Source organism: Typopeltis vanoorti, chromosome 11, assembly GCF_054136105.1.
Source record: "Typopeltis vanoorti isolate ZY-2024b chromosome 11, IOZ_Tvanoo_1.0, whole genome shotgun sequence".
NCBI lineage: Eukaryota > Metazoa > Arthropoda > Arachnida > Uropygi > Thelyphonidae > Typopeltis > Typopeltis vanoorti.
The window spans coordinates 77290749-77318468 of NC_143559.1; the positions used below are offsets into that span (position 1 = coordinate 77290749).

Below are 27720 nucleotides of genomic sequence, written 5' to 3' on the forward strand. Positions count from 1 at the left end.
ATTATTGTAACTAAAATATTGTAACAGGGAAATGCTGCTATCATTATGAACTAAGCAGAATACAACAGAAAAATTAAAGACTTTACTTATCAGATCATAAATTGGAATCCTGCAAAATCCCAAACGAAAAAAATGTGCAAATTATTTTTAAAAAGTATGCCCAAAGAAATTACCAAAAAACTTAAACCTTGTTGTCAGACTACCCTAGATATACTGGGTCCCTAAAATTCACAAACCCAATACCCCCTCTCCCCCTTTCATCCAGTAGTAGATAGCATAGACAACCTCAAATATAAACTGGTTAATATTTATCCCAATCACTTTCCTCCCATGTAGACAATTCTCCCTCATCTATTAAAAATTCTTTACACTTTAAAACATTAATAGAAAATTTAAATCTAAAAGATTCTGATGTCATGGTCAGTTTTGCTATCACCTCGCTGTTCACTAATGTACTTTTGACAGACCCCCCCCCCCATCCGACATAATTGGCTTATTCAGATTCATCGTATATGCTAGTTATTTCCTATGGAAAAGAAAAATATACAAACAGCTAGATTGAACTACTATGGGTTCCCTCCCCTCTAGCAAACTTTTATGTGGAGCATTTTGAAATACCAAGCTCTCAACACAACCACACAGAAACCAACAATTTGGCTGCCCTATGTTGGTAATGTTTGTTGCTTGGCCTCATTGTTCAGACATATTAAATACATTTTTGGCACATCTTAATAGCCAACATCCTAAAATATACTTCACCATAGAAAAAGAAAGTAACAGTAGTCTCCCCTTTATAGATATACTAGTGACACCACTTCATAATGGCTCATTATCTTTCTCCATCTACAGAAAACCCACTTGTACTGGTAGGTATGTACATAAAAAAATCACACCACCACCTTTCCAACAGTATGACATCCTCATATTCTTCCCACTGAGCCAGGACTATTTCTTCAAATGACAGAGCCCTTGAAACTGAGCCCATTAATAAAATGTTACATGTACACTCCCCCCCCCCATCACTCCTGCACCTAACACACAGGATCACAGCAAAACCACTATTCTATATATATATGGTAAGAGTACATAAAAGAAAAATAGCCAAAGTTCTTTGCAAATATGATCTCCATACTATTTTCAAACCTTTCATTCGGCTAGTTACTTATATATGTGTTCTTAAGATCGACTACATTCTCCTGAATATCCAGAAGTGTATAAAGTTTCTGTGTCTGCAGTTTAGCCTGCTTTAGACAGATTGGTAGATCAGTTAAGAATTATCAACACGTTAGCACAAGAAAAGTATATTTAATATACTGCCAGATATTTCAGTTTGAAACTAACAAACTATCATCAGTGGCTTGACAGAAAACAGTTTTTTACAAGGTAGAATATAAACAATTGATCATTCAAAATTAGAACGAGCTGCATGACGTTACATTGCTAATTGATATCATTTAACTGAAGAAAGGTAAGCATAAGAGTGCAGAATAAATTGCATGTATAAATTTACAGTGTCATACAAAAAACTTAATTTATAAAATTATATTAAAGATCTCATTAGACAGATGTAGTTTATAGGTCTTAATTTATTATAAAAAAAGTTATTCAGTTACTGTTATTAAATCTGTTATTCAGATCAAACTTTCCCATATTTTTGAGCATAGGCAGTCATTCTGATTTAAGTTAGGGCATCGAAGTAAGGTCTCAGCACTCTCTTTGAATAGGCATTCGAATTTATACCAACATCTGTGTAGAAGGCGAGTTTGGGACCAGAGAATGTTACACCAATCCAGACTTGACTTGTGACATGACTTTTTATATATCCTAAAAGAAAAAGAACAAATCATTACAATTTGATGAAACATAGGAGTTAAAGGGTTTTAAGATATGTTCTTTCTTGTGGTTATATCAGTTGCTTTAATATCAGTTTTGTTCTAGGTATTTATCAGAACTTTTCAGCCTACATGTGTGTGTGTGTGTGTACACACTCTTATGTAAATCTTCCCTAGAATGTGCAGCAGGATTTCCTCTGTAATTCACACATTGTTTTATATCCCCTCTTTTTTTATAAAGGGGACAACGAGAACTATACTTCTTTATCTGGAACTCAGTTTTCGGGATTATTCATTGTAGCCATCTTAAAACTTTTATACTTCCATATTAGCATGTTGAATTGAAAATTATGTGGTACTTTTCCACATTTATGATCTATTTTTCACCTCCAGTACTGAAATATAAGGATTACAAGGATTGCATTCTTGTAATCCTAGTTATATTATTCTAGTTATGTAATTATAGTGATATTCTCCATCACTATTTGCTGGCTGCTTCATGTGTCACAATTTTTCAAAATAATTACTCCAGACATGAAAAATTTTCAATTTCTTTTATCGCCTTGATTATCTTTTTGTGGTATTCTGTATTCTATTCTCTACACCAGAGTTTCCCAAATTGTGTTCTGTGAAAAAGTGAATAAGTGTTCCATGATGTCAGTGACTAAGCTGTGTATTTTTAAACATGGAAGTAATTCGGGAAAGGGAATACTGCTGTTTATGACCGGTCATAAACAGCAGTAAAACTGCCTACAAGCCAATTACAACAATGGGCGGAGTATCCTCTCTTCTCGAAACTGAACGAAATAACATCTGTGTTGTAAATGTTAGTGAGCAATCAGCAAGGAAGTATAAAGAAAATTTTTCCACTGAAATTGAAGATCAAGGTTGTCTGTATCCAGTTCTCCAATCTAATAATACTGAATACTGTCTTCGCAAGTTCGTATTGTAGGGTGAAAGTGCTTGTTTCAAAACCGTAGTGCCGTGATTTTTTAAAAGTAATAGGCCTACAGATTTAAATTTTAATATGAAGAGACAAGGGACTTTGTTTAATTTTGGTGTTAAGAAATTTCTTATTGAAGGTGTTTATGATGCAACAGATAATGATTCATCCACCTCCTCCCTACAAAGTGATCTCCAGGATGTACAAAAGGAGGGGAAACTACTAGCACACGGGAGAAAAAGTCTGCATTCACTCATAAGTACTTATAATAGTGGTTCTTAACCTTTTCGAAGTCACGGAACACTTTTGATTATAAGAAAAATGCAAGGAACACCTAAAGCTTTAGGGTCATAAAACTAACAATTAAAATATGCATGGAGTTGCCTTTTATAAAAATGGAACTTATTTTAATGCAATACTTGAGCTGTCAGCTTTTGCAGATTTCAGCAATATCAGGTCTAATATGTAATATAGTAACCTAATCTCTTTGTCTATATTAGGAAGTCTTTCATGCTTTTTAGTTTTTATCTTGGTTAATATTGAGAAACTGAGCTCACACAAATATGATGTTGAAAATTGTACCAAAATTTTCAGTGCCCTTGTGGAGAGAGCTGGGTATTCAGCTTGGACAAAAATCCAAAATTCCTTAAGAGCTATTTCAGAGAATTTCATTTTAGGCTGCGATTCGTTGAGAAGGTAACTAATTCTTCCTCTTGTAACAAAAATTCACAACTCGATGTATTAACTGTGCCAAATGGATTTTGTATCCAGTCATAATTGTGTGTATTTAAGAAAGGAAAATAACTTAAAATCTTTTCTTCAAGTATTGTTAAATGTTCTGTTATGATGGAAATAATTCCCTCGACATTTTTATTATGGAGCGAAGGAAACATATCTACTATATTTTATTTATTTATTTTTTTCTGATATGTGGTTTTTCCAAAGAGAGACTTTTTTCTGAAAAGTTGACAATTTGTCTGTGGATGTCAAAATATTTTAATTTTCCCTTGGATGCTTGTATTAACACTATTTAAGTAATTAAAAATATCTGCTAAATATGCCATTTTAGCACACGAAATATCATTTTTAAGAACATTTTACAAAAGCATCTGTACCTTCATTTTGAAAAAAGGGGCCAATAATTCATTCTTAAGTTCTAAAATTCAGCATAGCACTTTATCCCTGGATAACCATCTTATTTCAGTGTGCAAAAGCAAGGATTCGTACTTGGCTTCCATAGATATGCAAAGTTTTTTTAAAAAAAGCGTGCTTTTAAAGGTCTTGATTTCATGTAGTTTACCATATTTACAACTTGGTCTAGTACAGGTTTTTAATATTGCTGATGACCTATAAACGATATTTTGTTGGTTTGGAAATCAATGAGCATAGCAGTCTTCAGTTGTTAGGATCAGAGTAGCCATTTACACTCAGAACTGTGTCATGTGACATCTTTCACCGGCGGAACACTTGTAACCAGTTCGCTGAACACCGGTTAAGAACCACTGACTTATAATAATATAATTTTTGGTGATCAGAATGGGATATGTCAATGAAGATCAGCACAAATTAATTTAATCATGTTGGCCTGGGGAAACTACAAGATTTCATTAGTTCAGTTATTGATGATTGATTTAATGTAATTTTATATTTGTCAGCATGTCACACTGTATACATAAGTGTACTAATACTCTTTATGATTATGCCATAATTAATTATTAATACATTACAAAATAACTGAGGTGTTCCGTGAAAATTTCAGGATTTTTGAAGTGTTCCATCATAGGAAAAATCTGGGAAACGCTGCTCTACGCCATCTTATCCTTCATTTTATCATTGTCCACATTCTTTCCATTTAGCTAAATTAATATGTTTAGCTACTTTTACACATGACTTAGTTGGTTTTTTTTTTTCACATTTTTCTCTATAATTTCAGAGCTAATTTACTACCCCTGAACTTTATAATTTTTTATTGACTTTCATTTAACCTCTTACATCCACTCAGAGTTCTAATTTTTCTTTCCCTGTGTGGAAAAAAATAATATTAGAAATATATTGAATTGTAAGATGTCAAAAAATAAGTACACGAATCACACTAAAATAAGAGCAAAATGTTCTAGGCTATATGTGTCTGCTGTCATAAACTGATATACAATGGTTTAATTTCCCTTGTGATAGTCGTAAACATGTTTATTAATTTTCTGAATGTCGGGCATTGTGTTTACAACAAATGGTTGCTGAATACTTTTAAAAATGAATAGATATTAAACAGTAAACTTATTCATTTGTATTACCTTATGTATTATATGCTGAATAAGATATAAATATTTATATTTAAATATAAGTAAAAATAAAAGTGATTTTTACTTCATAATATTTAAAAATAACATTTATTTTTAGGTTTTACAAACTGCATTCTCGTGGCTTTTGTGAAGTGATCTCTTTCACTGTTCCGAGGAAAGTAAGTCATATTCATAAAATATAAATTTAAGCAGGATTATATTAGGTATTATAATCCACTCAGTGTGGCCAATATGTGGGGCTGCAGATTTTGCCAATGCAAATCTCACTCGCAGAAGATTGTGAACTTACAGTTTACCAGTACTTTGGGTGGGGGCTAAGAGTTTAGATGAACCCTGCTGTTAAAACAGAACATGGGACCTTTTTTATGCCTCGGAGAAGCAAGGTGGTCTCACATTAAGATGATTTTCTACCACCTAAAGACATTCACTAATAATTGTGCTACAGTGAGATTTAACAACAGTTCCCAGCCTGTTGGTTGGAAAATGCAAATATATTCATTTAGCCAACAAGATTGACAAACTATTGGAATTTACAACCAGTAGTCAGATGTATAGATTATTTATATATACAGTAAATCCTTGATATAACGGACTAAAAGGGCTAAGGGGTGTCCGTTAAATCGCGAATTTTTTAAAATAAAAATATCTGTAATATCATACTGCAATTTTATCAATATTATAAACTGTAATAACAAAAAAAAAATTGTTTTACACACAATTTTCACACTTTTAGATAAATTAATGCAATGTTAATGTTTGATGTTGAGGCGCTTGGTTTAGGTAATCCTGCTTTGAAAAACTGTCAAGTTTTTTTTTTTTTTTTTTTTTTTTTTGAACTTTTTAATTCTGCTGTTTTTTTATAATTAACTCCCTAAAATTACGAAAATGTGTGTAATAAAACAGAAGGTCACGTTACATGACAAAAGAACCAATTACAGTGCGATTGGTGTGATCACATCCTAATCATTCGCCAAACATGTTTTATGAGCGGTGACTCATTTACATCAGCTAAATTACTGCAGTGTTTTTCCCAACATATGATGGCCTATTCACCAAAATTTGTTAAAAATAACAGGAATTTAATAACAAAAAATAACCTGTTAATTTAATTATAAGCAAATCTTGGTTAAAAGCATTTTAAAATTAACAGGGTGTTTTCACGTGGCATACCGACCAGAAATTTTTTCCGTTAAATCTTGGGTTTACTGTACTGGCCACTGAATTGGAAATTTATTTATTTGATATGTGTTGAACCTCCTTTAGCCTAAATTACAGCACATATGCAGTTTGACATTGATTCCGCAAGATGTTGGATTACATCTATGTGTACAACATACCAGGCATTCACCAGACGGTTTAACTGACTCAGATTTGATGGAAGAGGACTTTGCTTCAGATCTGGGCTTTGTGGTGACTAAGGAAGATGGTGGAAGTTGCTATCATGCTTGCTGAACAATTCTTGCATGGTAGACAGTAGTCCATGACATGCAAAAAATTTCAAACATTCAAAAATTTTCAGTTTCTTGTATCACCTTGATTATCTTTTTGTGTTATTCTGTATTCTATTCTCTACACCATCTAATTGATCCATAAAATACCCATCACCTACTGGGTAAAAAGTCAACATTGCAGGACGGAATTGTTGTTCATCTGAACAATGTTCAGATATTCCTTGGAGGACACCAGTGGTTAAGTTCAGCCAGGGCCTCAGCCACGGAACTTTTTTATGCACAGGGCCTGCAACATTTTTCTATTTTGTGACTTTTTTTCCCTTTACGGTAATTATGCCTACATTATTGTGTTATTATTCACCAATTGTTTACAGTTTTGAATCTGTATATAAAGTCAGTATCAACAGTTGCCTGATTATGAACATGTAATGAAAGGGACGGGGAGGTTTAGAGCTTCATGTAATGCTTTATCTTTTGGCGATTGACAAGCAAACATTGCAGCATAGTGTAGCAGAATTTTGACAGACTCATAGCGATATTTTGTCTTTTCTGGTTGGCAACAGTCAGTAACCAACAATAGAACAGCGGATTAGCTGTTGTTTATCAGAGCTCGTGATTGTGAGAAGTACAAAGAAAATCATGTAATATTTTTGTGTTTATGTTGGCCTACTACCATATTTACTTGAATATAAATCGCACATTTTTTTTCCAAAATTAAGACTAAAAATTGGGGTGCAAGATATATGCGGGGATTTTCGGAAACTAAAGTTTTCAGGAAGAAACTGAAAATGGGTATAATTTACCAAGAATTTGCTATTTGCTATTGATATTTCTGGCCTAGAAAGTGGTTTCCTTATGTGCATCCTACCCAAATAGCATCATCTTCTTTCCCATTATTTCAAGCAAAAGTTACCAGTAATCAGGGCTGTCACCAGATTAGATCATGCCCTGGGGCAAAGAATTAAATATTGCCCCTAATGAATTATAAGACAAAAATATAAGAAAATCTCCAATTGCTATTTTGTTTTTATTACAAGAGAAACATTAATGCAAAACAATTACATAATAATATCAATTAAATGTTTGCCCTACGGGGATATCACACGATGAAACTATTTATGAGCTCTTCTAAATTTAAATTATAAGCTATGTCCACCTCTATCGATATAGTTGCTAGACCAACCAATCTTTCTTGGGTCATTGCTGTTCGCAAATAATTTTTAATCAGTTTTAAGCTTGGAAAAATTTTTTCTGCACTTGCTACGCTAACAGGAATTGTTAAATATTCTTAGGGTGGTGGTTACGTTGGGATAAATTTCTACAAAATTTTGGTTTTATATATACATATATATATGATAAAATTTGGTGAGGACCACTTTTTTCTTGTATTATTATGAGAGAATTTTTAATTCTTTAAATAACTCTATTGCATCTACATCAGATGTAAAATATCTTGTTGCCTTAATACAGCACCTACCACAACATGGCTGAACTAGCACCCTTAATTAAGAGGCACCGTGAGGCAGGCTGCTTCTATGCTACATCCTTTGATGGTACTGCCAGTAATTTACAAGACTTGAGATATACAATGAACAATCCTTCATTGCGTATCTCAGTCATGAATGAATGACTAGTGAGAAGTGAAAGCAGAACATGAAACAGACAACAATGGCAGGTTAATAAGATATGCATATTAACATATTGGTGCAGTATTACAAAGAATTTTATTGCTGCTTTGCAATAAAATGTGTGTGAGTCCACCTGCTGCAAAGCAGTAGAACTCACACATCTAACTATAACAACAGTTTTTAGTTAGATGCTGTGTTTGCTGGTGCAACATATGGTTTTGCTTGAGTCTATACAGCATAGTTAGTGTATGAGGGGACATGTGATTCGTTAATTGTCATTTTTATTCCAGTTGTCTCTAATTCCACTATTTGTTGAGAAATGTATTACACAGACTGCTCAGAACTTATAATTTGACATAAAAGTACTTGTTTTTCTTGCTTCTGCAGTATAGTGGCTATTGAGGAGGGCGTGTTATTTACTGCGGAGAGCAAGTTACTATCGCCTTGACGTGAACGTGTTTAAGCTTTTTTTCATGTGCAAGGTATATGTGAAACGTTTTCATTTCTTTTTTTGAAAATTAAAATCAGGGGTGCAAGTTATATTTGAGCAAGTAAGGTATTTCAACTATGGATAAGTACATTGATACCTTCTTTAAACGGAAAAATAGCTCCTATGGGTGATAGTACAAAACGAGTTTGTAATGACAGTTTGTGTGTAGTTTCTGAAGAGAAAGAGGTCTGTAACAAATCCACAGAAACACAGAATTAAACAACGTATTAATATTATCGCATTGCATTGCAATGTGATACTATTAATACATTGAACGAAAGGAAAGATTTGCAGGGGATATCGTCAAAATTTTTCTTTATTTTGTTATTTTAAGAATATTTAAGATGTATATATTTATTTTTATGTATATCCCCTCTCTTATTCATTATCTATATGGATCACATTATGAAGGAAAGTGGTATTAAACCTGATATCAAAATTGGAGATGTTAATCTCAGCTCTTTTGTTTTATGCAGATGATGATATACTTCTAAATAAATTCGCTACAAGTCTGCAAGATTCCCTGACTAAATTGAATAACTTGTAATAGATATGGCATGAAGGTCAGCATTAAAAAGACAAAGACAGTGAAAATAGGCAGAAACAATGAAAATATCAACTGCATTGTGAATGGAGAACTTATAGAACAAGTAAAACATTTCATCTACTTAAGCATGATTTTTAGTCAAGATAGTAAGTTAAATATGGAAATAGACAATAGAATCAACATGGCTGGCATGTTAGGAAGTCAACTGAGTAAATTTATATGGAATAAGAGAGAAATTAGACAAAACACTAAATTAGCTGTATACAAGACAGTGTTTAAACCAATTTTAATTTATGGATCTGAGAGCTGGGTTAGAAGTAAAACACTTGACCAAAAATTACAGACCACATATATGAGAGTCCTGAGAAAGATTAGGGGCATGAACAGATGACATTAATGGCAGTGTCATATTAAAAACGAGGATATTAGGAAAGAACTGTGTTGTCAGCATCCAGGAATGCATTAGCAGAGCTAATCTCAGGTGGTATGGTCACTTAAGCAGAATGGGAGAGGAAAAATGAGCAAAACAAGTGTTCTCTGCCAGGTTAGTAGGAAAAAGTCCCAGAGGAAGACCAAGATATAGGTGGATTGATACAGAAATATAAGACTTGATAATATTGAAGTCTTGACATTTAGCAGACTGATTTGGAGGAAAATTGTAGATAGGAAGTTAGTAATGATGTAAATTTTTCATGTAGTACTATTGTATCCTGTACACCCCTTGAGGATATATATCAGGAATTTGATGATGATATTTATCTTTTGATTGCATCTATTATCAATATTCTGTCATCAACTTTATATTGCTATCAACTGCTCCTTTTACACATGCATTTTATGCCTAACTTATTTCTTCTACTTTACTCAAATAAAACTATAATCTGCTTAATATAGACCTCACTATTAATCCTTTATAATCTTCTTTATGTCCGCACTGCTAGTGAATGACCTTTATTTATTATTACTCTATCCATGATAAACAGGTTACCAACTCTCAAACTATGCAATTTAGAAAAATTTATTTGTTTAGCAATTGCGTCATTCTAAATTATATATATAGCTTGAGAATTTAAGTATGGAACATATGCAAGATCAAATTTAACATACACAATCCTTTTTAGCTAGTCGTGGCAATTCTTAATTAAACAGGCTCGCATGTTTGCTAATTTTTTTGGAGACAGTGCATTTGCAAATAGATCAGGCAAGATAGTTACACAAAGAAAACATTTTATTTTAACCTAGTAAAATAGTACAATGCACAAACAAATAGGAGACATTAACTCTCTATGGCCTATTACATACACAGTAGGCAAAATATGCGACTGAATGTTATACACACAACACCTAGTTAACCCTGTCACAATGCTTAGATATCTAAATTAGACATGTAGGTGCTTCTTATGTTACACTTTGCTAAATTTCATTCAATACACTATAATTTCTATGTTAACATTGTTTTCCCTTTCATTACCACAACTTATTAACTAACTAAACACTAACAATTTTCTGTAAGCACACATACAGTTCTCAAGTGCAACCTTTTAAGACATTAGCAAAGTAATGTTTACTTATATTTACTTTTACAAACACAGGTTAATCAATTTGAACAAACTTCAGCTAATTTAGCTTGATGTTTTGTCCTCTTCCTGGGTACTGGCTGTTGCCTGGACGATCCTGGTGCTTTGGCTGTAGAAGTTTTCCAGGAAAGCTTAGATTGATTTTCCATCAAGAAACTGGAATAGAACTGCCAAAGTCGTTGCGATTTCTAATGGATAACCACACTCTCATAGCATGTCCACAGGAAATTCAAATTACAGCCTCTTTCCCCCACACCTAGGGGTCATGTATGTACATGGAACCAAAATCTGGAGACAAAAAAAAAAAAAAAAAAAAAAACAGAGCCTAGAGTCCTTTTATATCGCCAGTAATCTTTTGTTCTTCTGATGTAGTTTCCAGGATTGCACACGAGCACAATTGCATCACTTCGGCTCCCTCCGTTCTTGGGGGCATATTTCTGTATTCACATGCCCTTGCAAACTTTTGTTTTACTTCGTCATTGCTATAATCTGGTTAATCCCTTACTTTCCATTTTACATATACTTCAATATACCTTAATTTATGCATTTTAACAGTAGAGGTATAACATTCATTCTAATACATTATAATTTCTAATTTCTATATGTTCGGATGTAAAATCGATTTCGGAGATTTAATTAAAAAATTTATCGTGAGAGATTTTACAGTAGCATTAGCCACTTCTGGCCTCCAGTAAACAAGGTGATAATATTTTACTGGCTGATGGTCATCCACCACTTAGTATGTCTAATGGACATTTCCTTCTGCTAAGAAGGAAAGAACCAACCAACCTGATCACTGATCACGTTTTTATGTTCCATCTGATGCAGTTTTTCTTACCTGTGCATGACACTAATATGCTATAAGTTAGGCAGCCTTTCTTGTGTTGGATTGGTTTTTTCTTCTTTTTTTTTAAAAAAAAAAAAGCTATATCATTATTGCAATATATATGAAATTATCCATGCATTTTTTTTTTTATGCTAAAATTCTTGGCTCACTCACATGCAATTTTGTGTATATACTGCTCTTTACTCTTCCAATTTAAACAGAAGACCCCTGATTTTTTTTTTTTTCTTCTTCTTCTTTTAAAGCTGCTCTCTGTTTCTCCGATTACTGTTTTAATTTTCTACTTTTTTTCAGGTAGTCCACTGAAGGTTAGTTAGCTGTTCCCCTGATTAGTGCAGTTCCTCTACTCCTTTTTTCTAAATTCACTGATAATAAAGTAGCTTGTCTAATAGAGAGATTGCATGCTTCTGTCATCTTGGAAACTTGGAATTTTGCACTTGCCAAACAAACACTGGCTAGAGAGCATGTGCATTTATGACATAAGATATATTTGCCTTTCAGCTTTAAACAGTGCTGTTATTATAAACAAATTTTTATAATTATTGCATGAAACTAAAGAATGTAAAATTACAGCCTTGCTGTTAAATTCTTAGATAAAATTTCTGTTTCAATAACACAGTGGAGTTGGTACAGTCAGCTCAGTGACACATTTTTGAACTTCATCTGACTTACCTGAATGCTTTCTTATTATCCAAATGCAAACACGACTTGAATTAGAACTATACACATGCATAATTTTAGTAATATTGCTAAATGTTCACCACAACTGGCATACTTTCTGCTGTGGATAAGAAATAATAAGATCAAGTCAGAAGAAAACAAGTATAAAATTCTGAAATATTTCATCTATGTTATATTTATGAAATCACATATGTATGAAATCCTTGAGCTATAGTAAAACACTGATTGCATTTTTTAGTGAAACTTTTTTTTACACTACTAATTTCCCTTGCCATGTTCTAAGGATAACTATTATAATGAATTATTAGCTTTCACAAAATTACAATGTATACTGAATACTAATTATAATAACTTTAATTAATACTTCCAGTATTTCAGAAGTCAAATTGTCATCATCAGGGATCATGGAACAATGATATGTGCATGCAGGCACTAACACTGGGTAAATAAGTCTGAATGATATAATCACGTAATCACAAGAAAGATATTTATTTAACCAAATATTTCGGTCTGGAAATAGCAGACCATCGTCGGTGGTATTACAAGAACAGTTTAAAAAAAAAATATACAAGCTAGAATACTAACAATAGATCGTTGAAATTAGAACATGTCGCGTGATGTTATATCACTAAGTATGAAACGAAATATTTTGAAGTAGAAACATGATTGAATTTGCTATTAAAAAAAAAAAAAAAAAAAAAATTAATGAGTAATCTTGATTAGGCTTTCCCAGATTTTTGATATAGATATGCAGTCATTACGATTCAGGTTGGGATGATGGAGCAAGGCCTCCACGCTTTCCTTGAACAAATTTATTTAACCAAATATTTCTCCGAAATATTTGGTTAAATAAATATCTTTCTTGTGATTACGTGATTATATCATTCAGTCTTATGTCGCAAGTATCCTTAAAACAACAAACTGGGTAAATAAGACTGAAGAAAGGCAACCCAAGTTGGACCTAAATGCTATCCCTTAGTTGTCTTGACTATTGGGCTGAAGATCTGAGGAGGAGTGCTTCCTAAATTTGGGGCAGTTTCATGCATCCAAATTTGTTGAGGTTTGTAAAGTTCTCAGAGCTGAGGCAGATTCCAAGAATAGCCTTTCATATTTGTATTTGCTCTGGTGGAGTAGTGGTCGTAATGGTGGAACAGAACCAGATGTAGTCTGTGTTCAGAACTTTTGATATTGACTGTTCTGTATGTTTGGTCATAGTAGGACAGGACAGTTTGCAGCTGCAAAAGACCTGACAGGTTCTAGGGAATATGGATGGTCTTTGGTAGAGCAGTAACTGCTGGTGATCTTCAAGATTTTCTTTGGATTTTTGTTAATCTGGATATATGAAATGGTGATAGATTTTGGGTACTTTCTTTTCTTAAGGCGTGGGGGGGGGGTTTAATATTTTTTTGGATTTTTGTGGGGGTTTGTAGCCATTGCTAAGAAAGTGTTGAATGTGGTCAAATTCACTAATTTGGGCACTGTTATCAGAACTGATTAATTTTGCCCTATTATATAGGGTTTTTATAATCCCATATTGTTGGGAGGGGGGGATAACTTCTGTTGAATGTATCTACAAGTATGTGTGTAAGTTTTCTGTAAACAGAGAATGCCAGGGATCCAACAGACAGGTATATAATGAGCATTATCTAGGAAGGGGACGCTATTGTTGTTGTTGTTTTCCTTTTCTAAGGTGCACTGGATCCTGGAATGTTGATCATTTAGATGTGTTAAGAAAATGTTGCGAGTATCCAGGCCATGTGGCCAAATCATCTACATAGCATAGCCAAACAGTGGGTTTATATGGTGCAGAGTTTAAGGCTTTCTCTACAAAGGTCTCCATGAAGTAGTTGGCTAGGAGTGGAGAAAGCAGAGAACCATGGCTGTCTCCTCTATCTGTTTGTAGAATTTTCCTTGCCAAATGAAATAGCCAGAGTTCATGAGAGGAGATATAGCTTGGATAAGGTCTAAGGGTATCTTTAAGCGGGACATTAGTGAATATGAGGAAACATACAAATTAGCCAAAGTGCTCTCACAATATACTGGCAACACTCCTTCATACATTAAAAACTCGGCCCACTTCAAAGTCAGTATAGGAAACCTCACACTCAACAGACTTATATAAGAGTCAGTTATGTCTCCTAGCTATTTGCCAACTAATGTAATTCCTCAGTCACAATCATCCTACGAAACAAACAAGCCTAACAACATGCAGTTAACAGATATACTTAGTCTAGCCGTAAATACTGTTACAACTTAAATTGTGCATAAACCTTTAATCTACTAGAAATCTACAAGAAAAAACATAATAGTAGCAGAGTAATGAAAGTAACTTACATTCTTATATCCTCGTATGTGATTATATCAGATGCTTTAATATCATTTTTGTTCTAGCCGTTTATCATTACTTTCCAAAAAAAAAAACCCTTGTATCAGTGAATCATTTACAGCTTTCGGCACATATAAACCACATATACAATGTGCGCATAGCAGCATTCAATGTTTGAAATGTTCTACTTGTTAGATCTGAAATAGGCGACTTCAAATTTTACATGATGTCACCATTCCAGAATCTAACAATTAACAAAAAAATATATATGCATACTTATCTTTTAGCGCAGTGTAACTATGTTTTTTTTTTTTGTAACATCTTGTATGATAAACTGTGAATTATGTGAATTTAAATTAACATATCTATATGTCTAGCATGAATGTAAGTTCAGCAAAAAGGGGCAGATATGAGAGAAATCATTAGTGAAATATTATAAATGAAAGAATGTGTATTATTCAGCAACATAGGTCAAAGATCGCCATAATACTATAAGAGCAGCGTAAGCACCCGCAGGCATCACATCTAAGAAGACATCATGACGCATACGTTCCCGGAAACAAGAAGTCCTGTATGTTGATCGGTGAAGTCACCCAGCCTGAGACCAATGGGTGAGACGATAAGAGAAATTCAAACTTGGAAAGGTGGCGCTCTTGGGGAGCGAATAAAACCCGCAACATGGAGGTAAAATCCCCCCGTTGTTTCTTGTTCCTGCATTTCTCTTCGTGTGCTCCAAGAGTTCATCGCAGTTCAGCTCTCATTTTGAGGGATGACTTACAAAACGTTCTGCTATGACACCACAGCAGATTTCGGCAAGATCAACCGTAGGCCGTCAATGAGAAGGGCATCGACGTAAAACCTTAGCAGAGAGATAGCGCCCAGCTCAGGCGAGCACGTGTAACCTACGTGGCGATAAGATCAAGACATCCAGAGTCGTAATGAAGAAGGAAGGACGGAAGAAAACCGATAAAGAATAGATAAGTACTCTCACTTGTTCTTGCCCCTTTTGAGAATTGACTAACAGTGTTAAGAGAATGCATCTTAAAATTTGTAAATGGAAGAAAGAGTGAAGAACTAAGATTTATGTAAATGACTGCTTTTGAAATGAACTTTAAGAACTTTCAGTTAGAGATTCTGTCGTAATTAATCCGAGAGAGATTATTTATGTGCTAAAATGCCTAAATGTCCAATTGAGCTGTAATTAAGAATGTATTATATGTTGAGTTATTGAATTTGCTAACATTTTGAAGTTAATGCATAATGGTTTTAAGAGTGAGAGAGTGAAAGAATGGTAGAAGCTAAAATTAGATTTGATAACTACTTTAACTTGTATGGCATTATATAATGAGTTTAATAAATATTTTGATTCCTTACTTACATGTGTTTCTGATCATGATGACTGACCCTTCATAAAATATCGAACCTGTGATCGTGTGTGTGCGTGTGTGGGGGGATACCCCAATTGAAAATAATAGGGCACGACTGCAAATAAAATAAGCCAGAGAACCCAAGGCTTCTAAGAATTCAATTAACATTATTAGTGGCACCTGATATTCTATGATTACCCTAAAGGCTGAGTTTATCTCTAACCTTAAGGCCCAGGCTGGCGCAGATAAAAAATAAATTTTGCCTGAGTAACCAGGATAACGCATGGAATTCAGGGAACAGGTAATTTCTGGTGGCCCTTAAAAGGTTAAATTACGTAAGAAAAGGTATAAGAGAAGCGAGACATAACGTTAAGATTAATATTAATGAAGATCACATAACAATGGCGCAACCGACTTAACAAAGAGGTACATGCGATAGAATTTGATATAGCGGCTGAAGTAGGAAAGGATAAAGTTAAATATATTGCCTCGATATATCAATATCAGAGATATACGACGCAACATACTTTTATCTTCACGCATGTCTAAAGTCTGCAAGGCTATATACTGATGGCAACGTGCACAGTATCCAATGGAAACGCTGCCACTGCTCTCTCCAAATCCACCTTCAGGCTGCCAACGCTGAGTGTTGTTTCTTCCATGCTACTCTCTCAAGCTCTGACTACAATTTGAAGTTCAGTGGATTCAGATCAGGACTTCCTGATGGTGATATTTGGTTGGACACATTCACCTCCAATCACTGTTGTGTGGTCCTCGCCATGTGTGCATAGAGTGATTTCTGTTGGAAGGCCCACTGTATACTGTGAAACAAGATGTTGTTCAGGAACCATACAACAGGCATCCAGTATAGTGTCTTGATGCAACTTGGATACCCTTCCCACACACCAAACCATCACTGACGTGAGGTGACAACATCTCTGAATCTTGAGTGGCTGTGGCACATGCTGTGCAACTATCTGAGGTATACCCAGTCATTTTGGCAGTTAAATAACTCTCTTGTCTAGAGAAGTGCCTTTGATTTTATCACCCTCTTCTGCATAAGTTGTGATGTTAGAAGTTTCCAGTAGAATGATGATAGCCTCTCACCACCAGGTCAAAAGTTAGTACACGTGACATTGTTCTCTCCAAAATGTTCATCTCTCACGACATCTCTTTCTGCAGTCTCGCATGATTACGGTGGAGGCATGCCTTCACAGCATGGTCGACTCATTCTTTGGTGGTCAGATATGTCTTCTGTATCATCGATACTTAATAGTCCGATACACAAACATCCTACTGATCTTAAGTGTTTTTAGTGTGTTGAAAATAACAGATGGCTGTATTCCAACCTTGTGAAGTGCTATTACAGCTACATGGTTTTCATGATCTCCACACTGCATGTTACCCCCCCCCCCCCATAAAGTTAAACAACTCTCGCTCTCTCTACTGATAAACATGCAAATGTAGGTTGCACACAGTGCTCCTAACAGAACTGAGCTAAAGAAATTCTTTGGGCAGCATTAGTCTTTGCGAAAGTTGTAACAGTATTTATGACAAGACTGTATAATATATTGGCCTTAATATTTCATTTTTCTTATCTCTGATTTAAATTATTCCTAATTTTCCAAAAAAAAAAAAAAAAAAGTAGGAAAATGAGGATTTTTTTTTTTTTTTTTTGGGGAAAAATAAGGAATTGTTTACTAATTTGTATGTTTTTATCATGTCTCCTGTCCAGAGGAGAGAAGATTACAAATTAGTAATGGGGGAGTCAAACATTATAGTTAAAGTATGATTTTGTAACTTATGGCAGGTTGGAGCGGAACTTGGGATCATTTCCTGAGGGTGTGAGGTGCTAAGGTTATGGTTAGAAAGTGCGCATGGTCTGAGTTTTCATTACACATGGTGAATCTATGAAATGTGCCTTCAGTTAAAAAATTATATATATATTCTTATTATTCCTTCCCTCTTTTATCTTGCGGTGTCGAGGATTTTCTAGTCATTTAACTGCAATTGTATCTCGAGAATAAGGTGATTAGCCCTATGCTTTCCCAGTATGTCCTATGCCTGTACATGCATATGTTCATGGGTTGATTTGCTTGTTCTGGGGGACGAAAAACCTGAGTTTCCAGATGAAAAAAAACTCTACCTCCATATAAGACTGTCTAACTCACCTTTAGTTGAAAGAGACCAGATAAAAGTTCCTCACATCACTGATGGGAATTGAACCCAGGTCTTTTTGACCAAAGGGGCTTCGTCTATACTGAGCTATGGACTCGCACACACACGCATATATTTTATTTAGTATTTAATGACTACAACACCGAGAATTAAAAAATAAAAGCAGATTTTATTGCACGACTAGTTTCATCGTTCACCAACTTCTTCAGGTGCAAAAAACATAGAAATAACCAGCAAGATAACTGTACAGGAACTGGCTCTGAACAGTACAAAAAAGCATTAGCAAATAACTGTTAAGGTTCAATCCTTGATGAGTTTAAAAAAGAACCCTCTCCATTTAAGATCTTGAGCACGCCAATATTGGATAGTAGAGCAGTGACAATCTGACAAGTTGTAATTAAGGTTACTGTGCAGGGTTAAGGATTATTTCTTTTGATTCTATTATTTTCCTTTCTATTTTGTCGTAACAACGATGAATGTTATTTGACTTTTCCCAAATAACTGGATGTGGGAGCCCTTCTTCGTTGGAATTTGCGGAAAACAAAATGTGGCTAGATAAAGCACTGGCTCTTGTTCTCTTGTAATTTATATCTCTTTGATGTTCCTTGATGCGAAGTTCAATTGATTCCATCTGGCCAAAGTATGGTTTACCACAATTGCAGAAAATCTGGTAGACGCTGGGATATTTGAGATTGTTATGTCTAGTTTTCGGCTGACTTAAAATGGAATGTAGCTTTGTTAGTGTCATGAAGAAAGTCCATATGTTATTTTTCTTAGAATCTTCGCCACTTTTGATGTGACAGAGCTGATGTAAGGAATAGAGATGTTCCCTTTAAAAATTGTATCTTCGCTGTAGCGAGGGAGAGGATTGAACAGGAGTTTGTTCAATGAGTAGCCATTTAGTTGAAATGTAGTTAGAAGGAGAGGGAGTTCATAGTTAAGTTCTTCTTTGTCAGAAAGAAGCGAGTGAGCCTGGTGTCAGAGTGTAGAAATAATCCAGAATTTTTGTGGAGGATAGTGGTGGGAGTGAGCATGAAGATACCTGTCCATATGGGTGGGTTTTCTGTAAATAAAAATCTTGAATTTTCCTGCTGAATGGTCAGTTTGATATCCAGAAAAGACAGAGAACCGTTGACTTCCAACTCAGCTGTAAACTTTATGTTAGGATGTATATTATTCAGGTGGTCATGGAAGTTTTAGACAGATTCAAGACCGTGTTTCCAAATTAAAAAGATGTCGTAAGTGTAACATTTCCAAATCTTTGGTTTTAAAGGGAAGAATGAGATAGCCTTTTCTTTAAAATCTTCCAAGTAGATGTTAGTGACTAGAACATCTACTTGAACATCTACAAGTGCTGGAGATAAAGGGTTCCCCATAGCTAGTCCTAAATTTTGTTTCTAGATTGTGTTCTCAAATTTATAGTATCTGGAATTAACACAGTGAATCAATAAAGCTAAAATCTTCTTAGATACTTTGTCTTTTAATAGTGAAAGAACTTCCTCTTTGGGAACATTTGTAAATAAGGAAATTATGTTGAAACTGGCCATGATTTCTGTGTCTTTGATGGTGGTATCCTTAAGGCTGTAGACAAAATCCGTTTAGTTTTTGATAAAAGATGAAGATTTGCCTGAGAAACATTTTAGAGAAATAGCAAGATATTCAGAAAGGTTGTATGGCAGAGAATCAATACCTTAGACTATAGGATGTAATGGGATATTCTCCTTATGGACTTTAGGTAATCCATATAGACAAGATATCAGTAGATGGAGAGAACAGAGGAAAAGATGTAAATTTCTGGGTAATTCCATTGTAGTTCTAAAGAGATTGTTTATGCGGTTATGAAGTTGTCTAGTAGGGATCTCTTTCTAGAATAGATTGTGTCAGTATGTAACAAATCTAGTATCTTGTTGTGATAATCTGCTGTGTTGAGAACAACCATAGCATTTCCTTTATCTGCTGGAAGAATGATAATGTCTTTATTATTCTGTAGATGTTTAATAGCCTGTCATTCTTGAAGAGGTGATGTTGTCTGCAGGAGGTCTAGCGTTGTTAATAGTGAAAATGGATTCAATATGAATGCTCCTCCAAGTTCGCTTCTTGGGTAGGAAGGAAAGAAGCTGCCTTCTCAATCTTGGTAAGTAATGATTATTTTGGAATAGATCTCGACGACAAAATGAAATTGAGGCCTCTGGAGAGATCTGTTTGGTCGCCGTCTATCCATCTCGAGCACAAATTTTGAGGAAGGTGCACAATCTGGGCTAGAACATCCATGCTATTATTAAGGGTTTCCTGATGTTGTGTTTTCCAGCATGTGATGACATAATGTCTGTGAGGCTCATAGAAGCTACATCATCTTATTAAACCAATACACTTATGGGTTGTAATGTATCTCTGTTTATAAACTATGGGTATTGTCTGGCCAGTTTCACCAGATTAAAAACCATTCCGTCCTTGTATGAGACCAGCTAATTCACTGCTTCAGGAACAATGGAAGAGATATTCTCTATTATTCATACAAGAACTGGATGAGAATGCCAGATGTCACCCTTATATTTAAGTGATCCTAGATAGTGCTATCAAAGCATGGAAATGAAGAAGCTGCACCCAATAGCTTTGATAAGAGAATGGAAGGCTTGACTGCCATTTGAGTAGGTTATTTTATGCATTTGGTCATAGCCATATTTGGATCCATTGATGCTTTTTTTTTTTTTTTTTTATTAACAGAAGTTGTGATAACAGATAACTTAGCTAAGTCAAAAATTCCAGCTCATCTGATATTTTTGACTTAGCCACTTGGGATATACCCAGTTTTTATTATTATTATTATGAATGCTCCTCCAAGGAACCCAAGGCTTTATCAAAAGAGGGCCCATTTAGATACTCATTTTTTTAATACTTATATCTCTCCTTCAACGCATTCACCAAAAAACACATTCACAACATTCAATGATAGTCCATTCCACACATTACACATCATGAAAGAATCTGGACTTCACACTCTTCTAACAGCTCCTAGTCACCTTCCAGAAATGATCCCAAATTCTGCCTCCACCATTCTTAAGCTGAAAAATATCACTAGTATCTACTGTGAGATCCCTTTACTAACTTGTATATATATATCATATTTCCTCTTCTCTGCCTATTCCTCAAACTTTGAAGATTACATTCCCTCAGTCTCTCCTCATTTGCACAATTCTGTAGGTCATTTATCTTGTTACCTGTTGCACAATCTTTTTAACTGTCTCCATTTCCTTGAAACCCTGGTGACATATCTGCTCATGGTAGACCATGCGCGGTCTTATCAGAACTTTGTAAATTGGAGCAAATAGACATCGTTTTATAGTTTAGTTTAAATAGTAATAATATACACTAGTGGCCAAAATTGTGGAAACCTTTTGGAAAAAGTGTGTTTTTGAGGTTTGATGGCTCATAACACCAATTTTTTTTTTTTTTTTTTTGGTGTAATACCATAAAATTATATATCAATGGAAAGATAATTTAATCAAGAATGTAATGCAATAACTTTTATGAAGGATTTTTTTATTAGAACAGCAGTTATAAAGAAGAAAAGTGAAACACACAGAAAAAATGAGATATACAAAAATTCTCACAATGTAAGTTAATACTTAGTTGGGTAACCTTTGGCGTTAATTACGGCCTTACAACACCTTCCCATGGAGTAAACCAAATTTTTTAGTTCTGCATAGATTTTGATTGGGTTAAGGTCTCGGCTATTCCCAGGCCATCCCAGCAGTGGAATATGATTATCTTGAAACCACTTTTTGCACACAGCAGCAACATGATATGTAGCTGAATCTGTTGAAATATAAATGCTTCATTATCTTGGAAAAGATCCCGTGCGAAAGGCTTCAGTTTGGGCTCAAGTATTTCATTTATGTATTTTTGGACATTTATATTCCCATTAATCATGCAAATTCTGCCCACACCTTTTGATGTCATACAACCCCAGATCATACCACTAAGTGGGTGTTTCATGGTATGTGTAATGCAATCAGGATGCAGATCTTCTCCAAATCTACTCCTTACGTATTTTATGCCATCACTGCCAAACAGGGAGATTCTGGTCTCATCACTCCAAATAACACTGTCCCAATTGTTCTGCCGTCCAGTTAACATGGGTTTTAGCTCAGCTTAATCTTTTCAACCTTTGTTTGAGAGATAAAAATGGCTTTTTTCATGGAAGTCTAGCATTTAGACCAAATTCCTGCAGTCTGTGCTGAACAGTCCTTGCACTCAACTTCACATTGTATTGCGCCATTTCATCTTGTATACACCCAGATGATTTTCTTCTATCACGTAGGCACAGTCTGTGAATTCTTCTATCATCACTTGCTGTTGTGCACCTTTTCCTGCCTTTACCAGTCTGGTTTTGTAGTGACTGAGTCTCCTTATACCTCGTCAAAAATTTAGAAATGCCACCTTTGATTAAGTTTCCACCAATTTTTCTTCTAATTTCTTCATAACTGTAGCCTTGTTCACTTAATAGTACTATTTTATATCGCTTTCTGAGTGACCAGTCAACTCTTTGCACCATTTCTTTAATTTTATTATGTTTTACAAGCTCACTAAATGAAAGAACACAAAAAACCAAGCAACTTGATAGCAATCACATAACACACAAATGTCCTCCTCTCAGCTCCAGCACATGACATTAATAGCTCAATCCTACTGTGACCTTATTGGCTCATTGCCAAAACAAGATAACACCTGATTGGCTCTCAAAACACTCATGCTCATTGGCTACATTCAAATGAAGGAAAGCTACTTCATATCAATCTAAGCAAGTTGTGCTTCTTTTTTTCTGGTTATTTGGCTATAACTTTTCATAGAATACAGATAATTGAACAAACTTTGTTGCATTACATTCTTGATTAAATTATCTTTCCATTGATATATAATTTTATGGTATTACACCAAAAAAAAAAAAGATGGTGTTATGAGCCATCAAATCCTCAAAAATACACTTTTTCCAAAAGGTTTACACAATTTTGGCCACTAGTGTAGTAATACTTTTGAAATAAGTTATCATTAATTCTTCCTTGTTCAAAATGTAATGCTACCAAATTTGACCTTCCAATTTATCTACACATTTTTGATGACATTAATGTCTGGTGACTGTGGAGGTGTTTCTGTTACTCTTGGGCAATTATACAGTAGCCATTCCTTCACAATAGTAACCTTTTCCTTTAGATTGTTGTCTTGATAGGAATGAAATATATTCAGGATCTCCAACTATGTACTTTGTTTAATATTTTTCTTAAAAATATCTAGATATCTAGATATACCATTTGCCTATATTTCCATCAATAAAATGTAAATTTCCAATGTCTGATGCCACAGCGCAACCCCCCAGACCATCATTCTCCCACTGATATGCTTCATTGTAGCTTTCAGGTTTTTAAGTTTCAACTCCTCATTTTTTTTTTTTTTCATATTATTTTCTTCTCATCTGATCCTTGTATGTTGATAAATCTTGTCATTAAACAATGCATTTTTCCAAAATAAAAAAATCCTCGCATATTCACTTCCATGCAAATTCCAGCAGTCTTCTTGTGCACTGATATATACTTTTTTTTCCTCCTCACTTGACTATGGTAATTGTTTGTTCCCAGTACTCTTCTAATATTTTCTGGGAACAATGAAGCATATCAGTGGGAGAATGATGGGGAGGGGGGGGATATGATATTTTTACACATCTGCATCAAGAGCTGGGCACTTTTCTTTGGATCTGTATGTACTACTTGATGTGGAATGTACCTTGACTGCATATTTTATACTTTAAGAAATTCCAGCAGTCTACAGGCAGATGACTTTTAGTTTGTGGTCATATCTTGAGATGTCACTAATCAACTTTTTATTGTTATCTTACAACATTCTACATTATTTCTTGTATTATAATAAATAAGAAACTAGATGAAATGTTTGTGTAGCATTACCTAAAATGTTGTAATAATGCAACACATATTTAAATACAATACTTTGCATTTAAATAATTATTTATGAAGTAATTGTAATAATATAATGTACAAACTTTAATTATATTCATAATATTCTGTTACCTGCTGCTAGGCCTTTGCTATAAGTGCTTTTAGACCAGCATACTCAAAAATCTTGCAGGGCTTATTGTATATCTTGAGTAAATGTGATCAGGTAATTGCTATGCAATGTTGTTTAATAATTTTGGATTTTTTTTTTTTTTAATCACTGAATCAGAGAAAGATTGAAATTATTTATTTATACACATACCGGGAGCCCTTATATTTTGGTCATTATTGACAATGTCCTTTAATGATTTGACATGGGTTTAAATCCCATCTAGAATGCAAAGAATCTTTATATAAGGGCTTTTCATCCGATGATAAGTTAGCCTGTCTCATACTCAGGTGACTCTTTGTTAGAGGCTAATTAACAGACATAATACACTGGCCTCATAGTGAGAGTTGCTTCAGCCATAAATTCAAAACAACCAATCAATCAATCTTCCTAAAAGAAATGATTAGATGTTAAACATTGAGAGATTAATAATTTTTTAATATTTTTTGTTATACATTGTTTTGTATTTTATGTTGCACAGTAAAACCCTGAAGTTACGTGGTAGGTGGGACCAACAAAAAGCGCATAAGTTGAATTCGCGTAACTCGGGGTATAATTTTGCATGTAATTTATATATACAAACATACAATTGGGACCAAAGATTTACAAAAACCCCTATATTTTTTAAGAAATATAATCATAATTGTAGTTTTTCATACATAAAAAAAAGAAAGTTATTTCAATGTTGATGGTTTCATAAAATCTAATAGATTCGTCTGACGGCATAATGTCTTTTTCTTGTCACGTAAAATTTCTGCATAGCAAGCTAATGATTTTTTTATTCCTTGTCTTGTGGCTACAATTCGTTCCTCGTTAGAATCTATGTCCTCCAAAATCTGTAAATCTTTTTTATGATTGTTCTTACTGTGGATTCCTGTAGATCGAACTTCTTTGCTAGCTCACAAATTTTCATTCCGCCTTCAAAATCCTTAATAATGTTGAGTTTTGTTTCCAAAGTCAACGTTTTTCTTTTGTTGCTAGCTGTAGAAGAATTGGACTTGCTTCTTTTGGACGACATTATTATTTTTTATGTGATAAAATTTTTATCAAGAACATAACATTAAACAATCGCAAGGTTTGTAGACTATAAAAATCGTGTATAAATGGAGGCCACGCAAAACACATCAGTGCTTGTTCACAGCATGTGCGACATTGGCAAATGCGGCTGATGCCTGAAAGATACGACTAGTGGTGAAGCGGGAAGGGAATACGTACATATATGAAACCGCATAACTCTGGATTCGTGTAAGTCGGGTATGACTGTGTTTGAATGTCTTGTTCATAACTTTGATTTAATTTTCTGTATCTCCGTATACTTTAGTTTTCTGTATCTGATTTATTGCTATAAGATGTTTTAATTTTTTTTTTCAGAAATATATCCTTCACTCTTTATTAAGTGCATTTTCATTTATCATAGCATTCTATGTGTTTGCCATGCTAAGTAAAGATGTCTACTGCAATCATAATATGTCTACCACTAACAACAAGTGAATCATATATTTTAATCTCTTTTTTTTTTTTTCCTTAAAAAGCAGAGTTTATCCCTGAAGTTTGAGTTATCTTTCTTCTTCTTCTTCTTGATTTATCAGATTATCTGCATTCTAATTCTAGTTTTTACTTTTGTTCTATGTTGTTTGCTCCTTTAAATTTTCTTTAGTTGTTAAAGTAATGTAACCATTTGGTTGAGTCTTGCTACCATTAGGTTCCCCATCTCTTGTGAATTTTATCCAAATAGTAAAATTAACTAAATGGTAAATAAACTCTCCTATCAAAGGCATTATGACTAAATAATATCTGTTGTAAAATCATTGATCTTTGATATGGCTATTTAGATTAAATTTAAGTGCTTTTTAATATGAAATCTCACCAGCAGAAGGGTATAAATGTGTAGTATATGAGAACTAAGAGTTAGATAATCCAGAAACCTCTTTGTTAGAGGCCAAATGCGAACTTTTTAGATCTTTTTCTCTGCCTGGTTTCCTGCCATGGAAAGAAAATCATCCACCACTAAAAGACATAAACACTCACAACCCATTACTTATTATTGGGAAGCAGATATGTTATCCACTCAATCAGTCAAGCCATCATATACATTTGGATGCATCTACATTCACCAAATGACTTTGGAGCATGTAGTTTGGTGTTGTCTGCTAATGTACTACAATACATTTTTGAAACTCCAATCACCAAATGTGAACTGTTTAGATCTTTTTCTCTGACTGGTTTCCTGCCATGGAAAGAAAATCATCCACCACTAAAAGACATAAACACTCACAACCCATTACTTATTATTGGGGAGCAGATAGGTTATCCACTTGGTCAGTCAAGCCATCAAATACGTATACATTTGGATATATCTACATTCACCAAATGACTTTAGAGCATGTAGTTTGGTGTTGTCTGCTAATGTACTACAATAAATTTTTGAAACGCCAATCATGTGTTCGAACTAAAAGTAGTATTACTGCTATAGAGCTTTAATCAAACTTTTCAGCATTTTGTTATAAGAGTTCTTGCTATTGCATGCCCACTGCAAAAGATTTGTTTTTGGTTTATATATATATATAGACAAGGGCTGTTCAATAAGTAATAAGACTAATTTTACTGTTGCGAAACCACTCATCACAATATTAATTTCTGTGGAATAAAGAAATGTTGCTGTCTGTATTAACAAAAGAGGTTGATAGATGGCGTATACGGGCTGATGTGACTAAACACAAGCTTGTTTCGACGCGCCTACAAACCGTGACCAGTCGTCAAAATGGAGGCATCCTTGGAACAGCGTTATGCGATTAAATTTTGTGTGTGTTTGCAAAAATCAGCATCGGACACTTTTAACATGATATGTGAAGTTTTCCGCAATGAAGCAATGTCGAGGGCAAGTGTTTTTCGCTGGCATAAAACTTTTAAGGAAGGAAGGCAAAATGTGGAAGATCTTGAACGTGAGGGAAGACCTTCAACGTCCATCACAGAGGCAATGATCAACACAGCAGCGATTATCATCAAGGAGGATCTCAGAATTACAGTATGCCAGCTGCATGTTGTCCTGAATATTTCTGTGGGAAGTGTTCACTCAATTATGGCTGAACATTTGGGACTGAAATGTGTTTGCACCCGATGGATTCCCAAACTCTTGACACTGGAGCAAATGCAGCATCAAGTGGATGTGTGCACAGAATGGAAAGAAAGACTGGAACAAGAAGGCGACAATTTCTGAAATTGCATCATTACAGCAGATGAAGCTTGGTTGTATCACTATGACCCTACAATGAAACAACAAAGCAGTGAATGGAAGCATCCGTCTTTGCCTACCCCCAAGAAAGCAAAAACTGTAAAATCAGCTGGTAAAGTTATGACCATAATGTTTTTTGACTACGAAGGCATTGTTTACCAACACACTGTAGAACCCGGGAATACTGTAAACGGCTCATACTATGCGAAT

At 34.4% G+C, this 27720-nt stretch overlaps 1 protein-coding gene across 3 annotated transcripts in view; it reads left to right on the forward strand.

Moving 5' to 3' along the window:
- LOC150101764 (coronin-1C-like) overlaps positions 1-27720 on the forward strand; it is a 218952-nt gene that overhangs the window by 145118 nt on the left and 46114 nt on the right. For all 3 annotated transcript variants that reach the window (XM_090399832.1, XM_090399833.1, XM_090399831.1), the window contains exon 8: positions 5173-5233. In XM_090399832.1, the coding sequence (XP_090255958.1) occupies positions 5173-5233 (61 nt within the window). The remainder of the gene's footprint in view (positions 1-5172; positions 5234-27720) is intronic.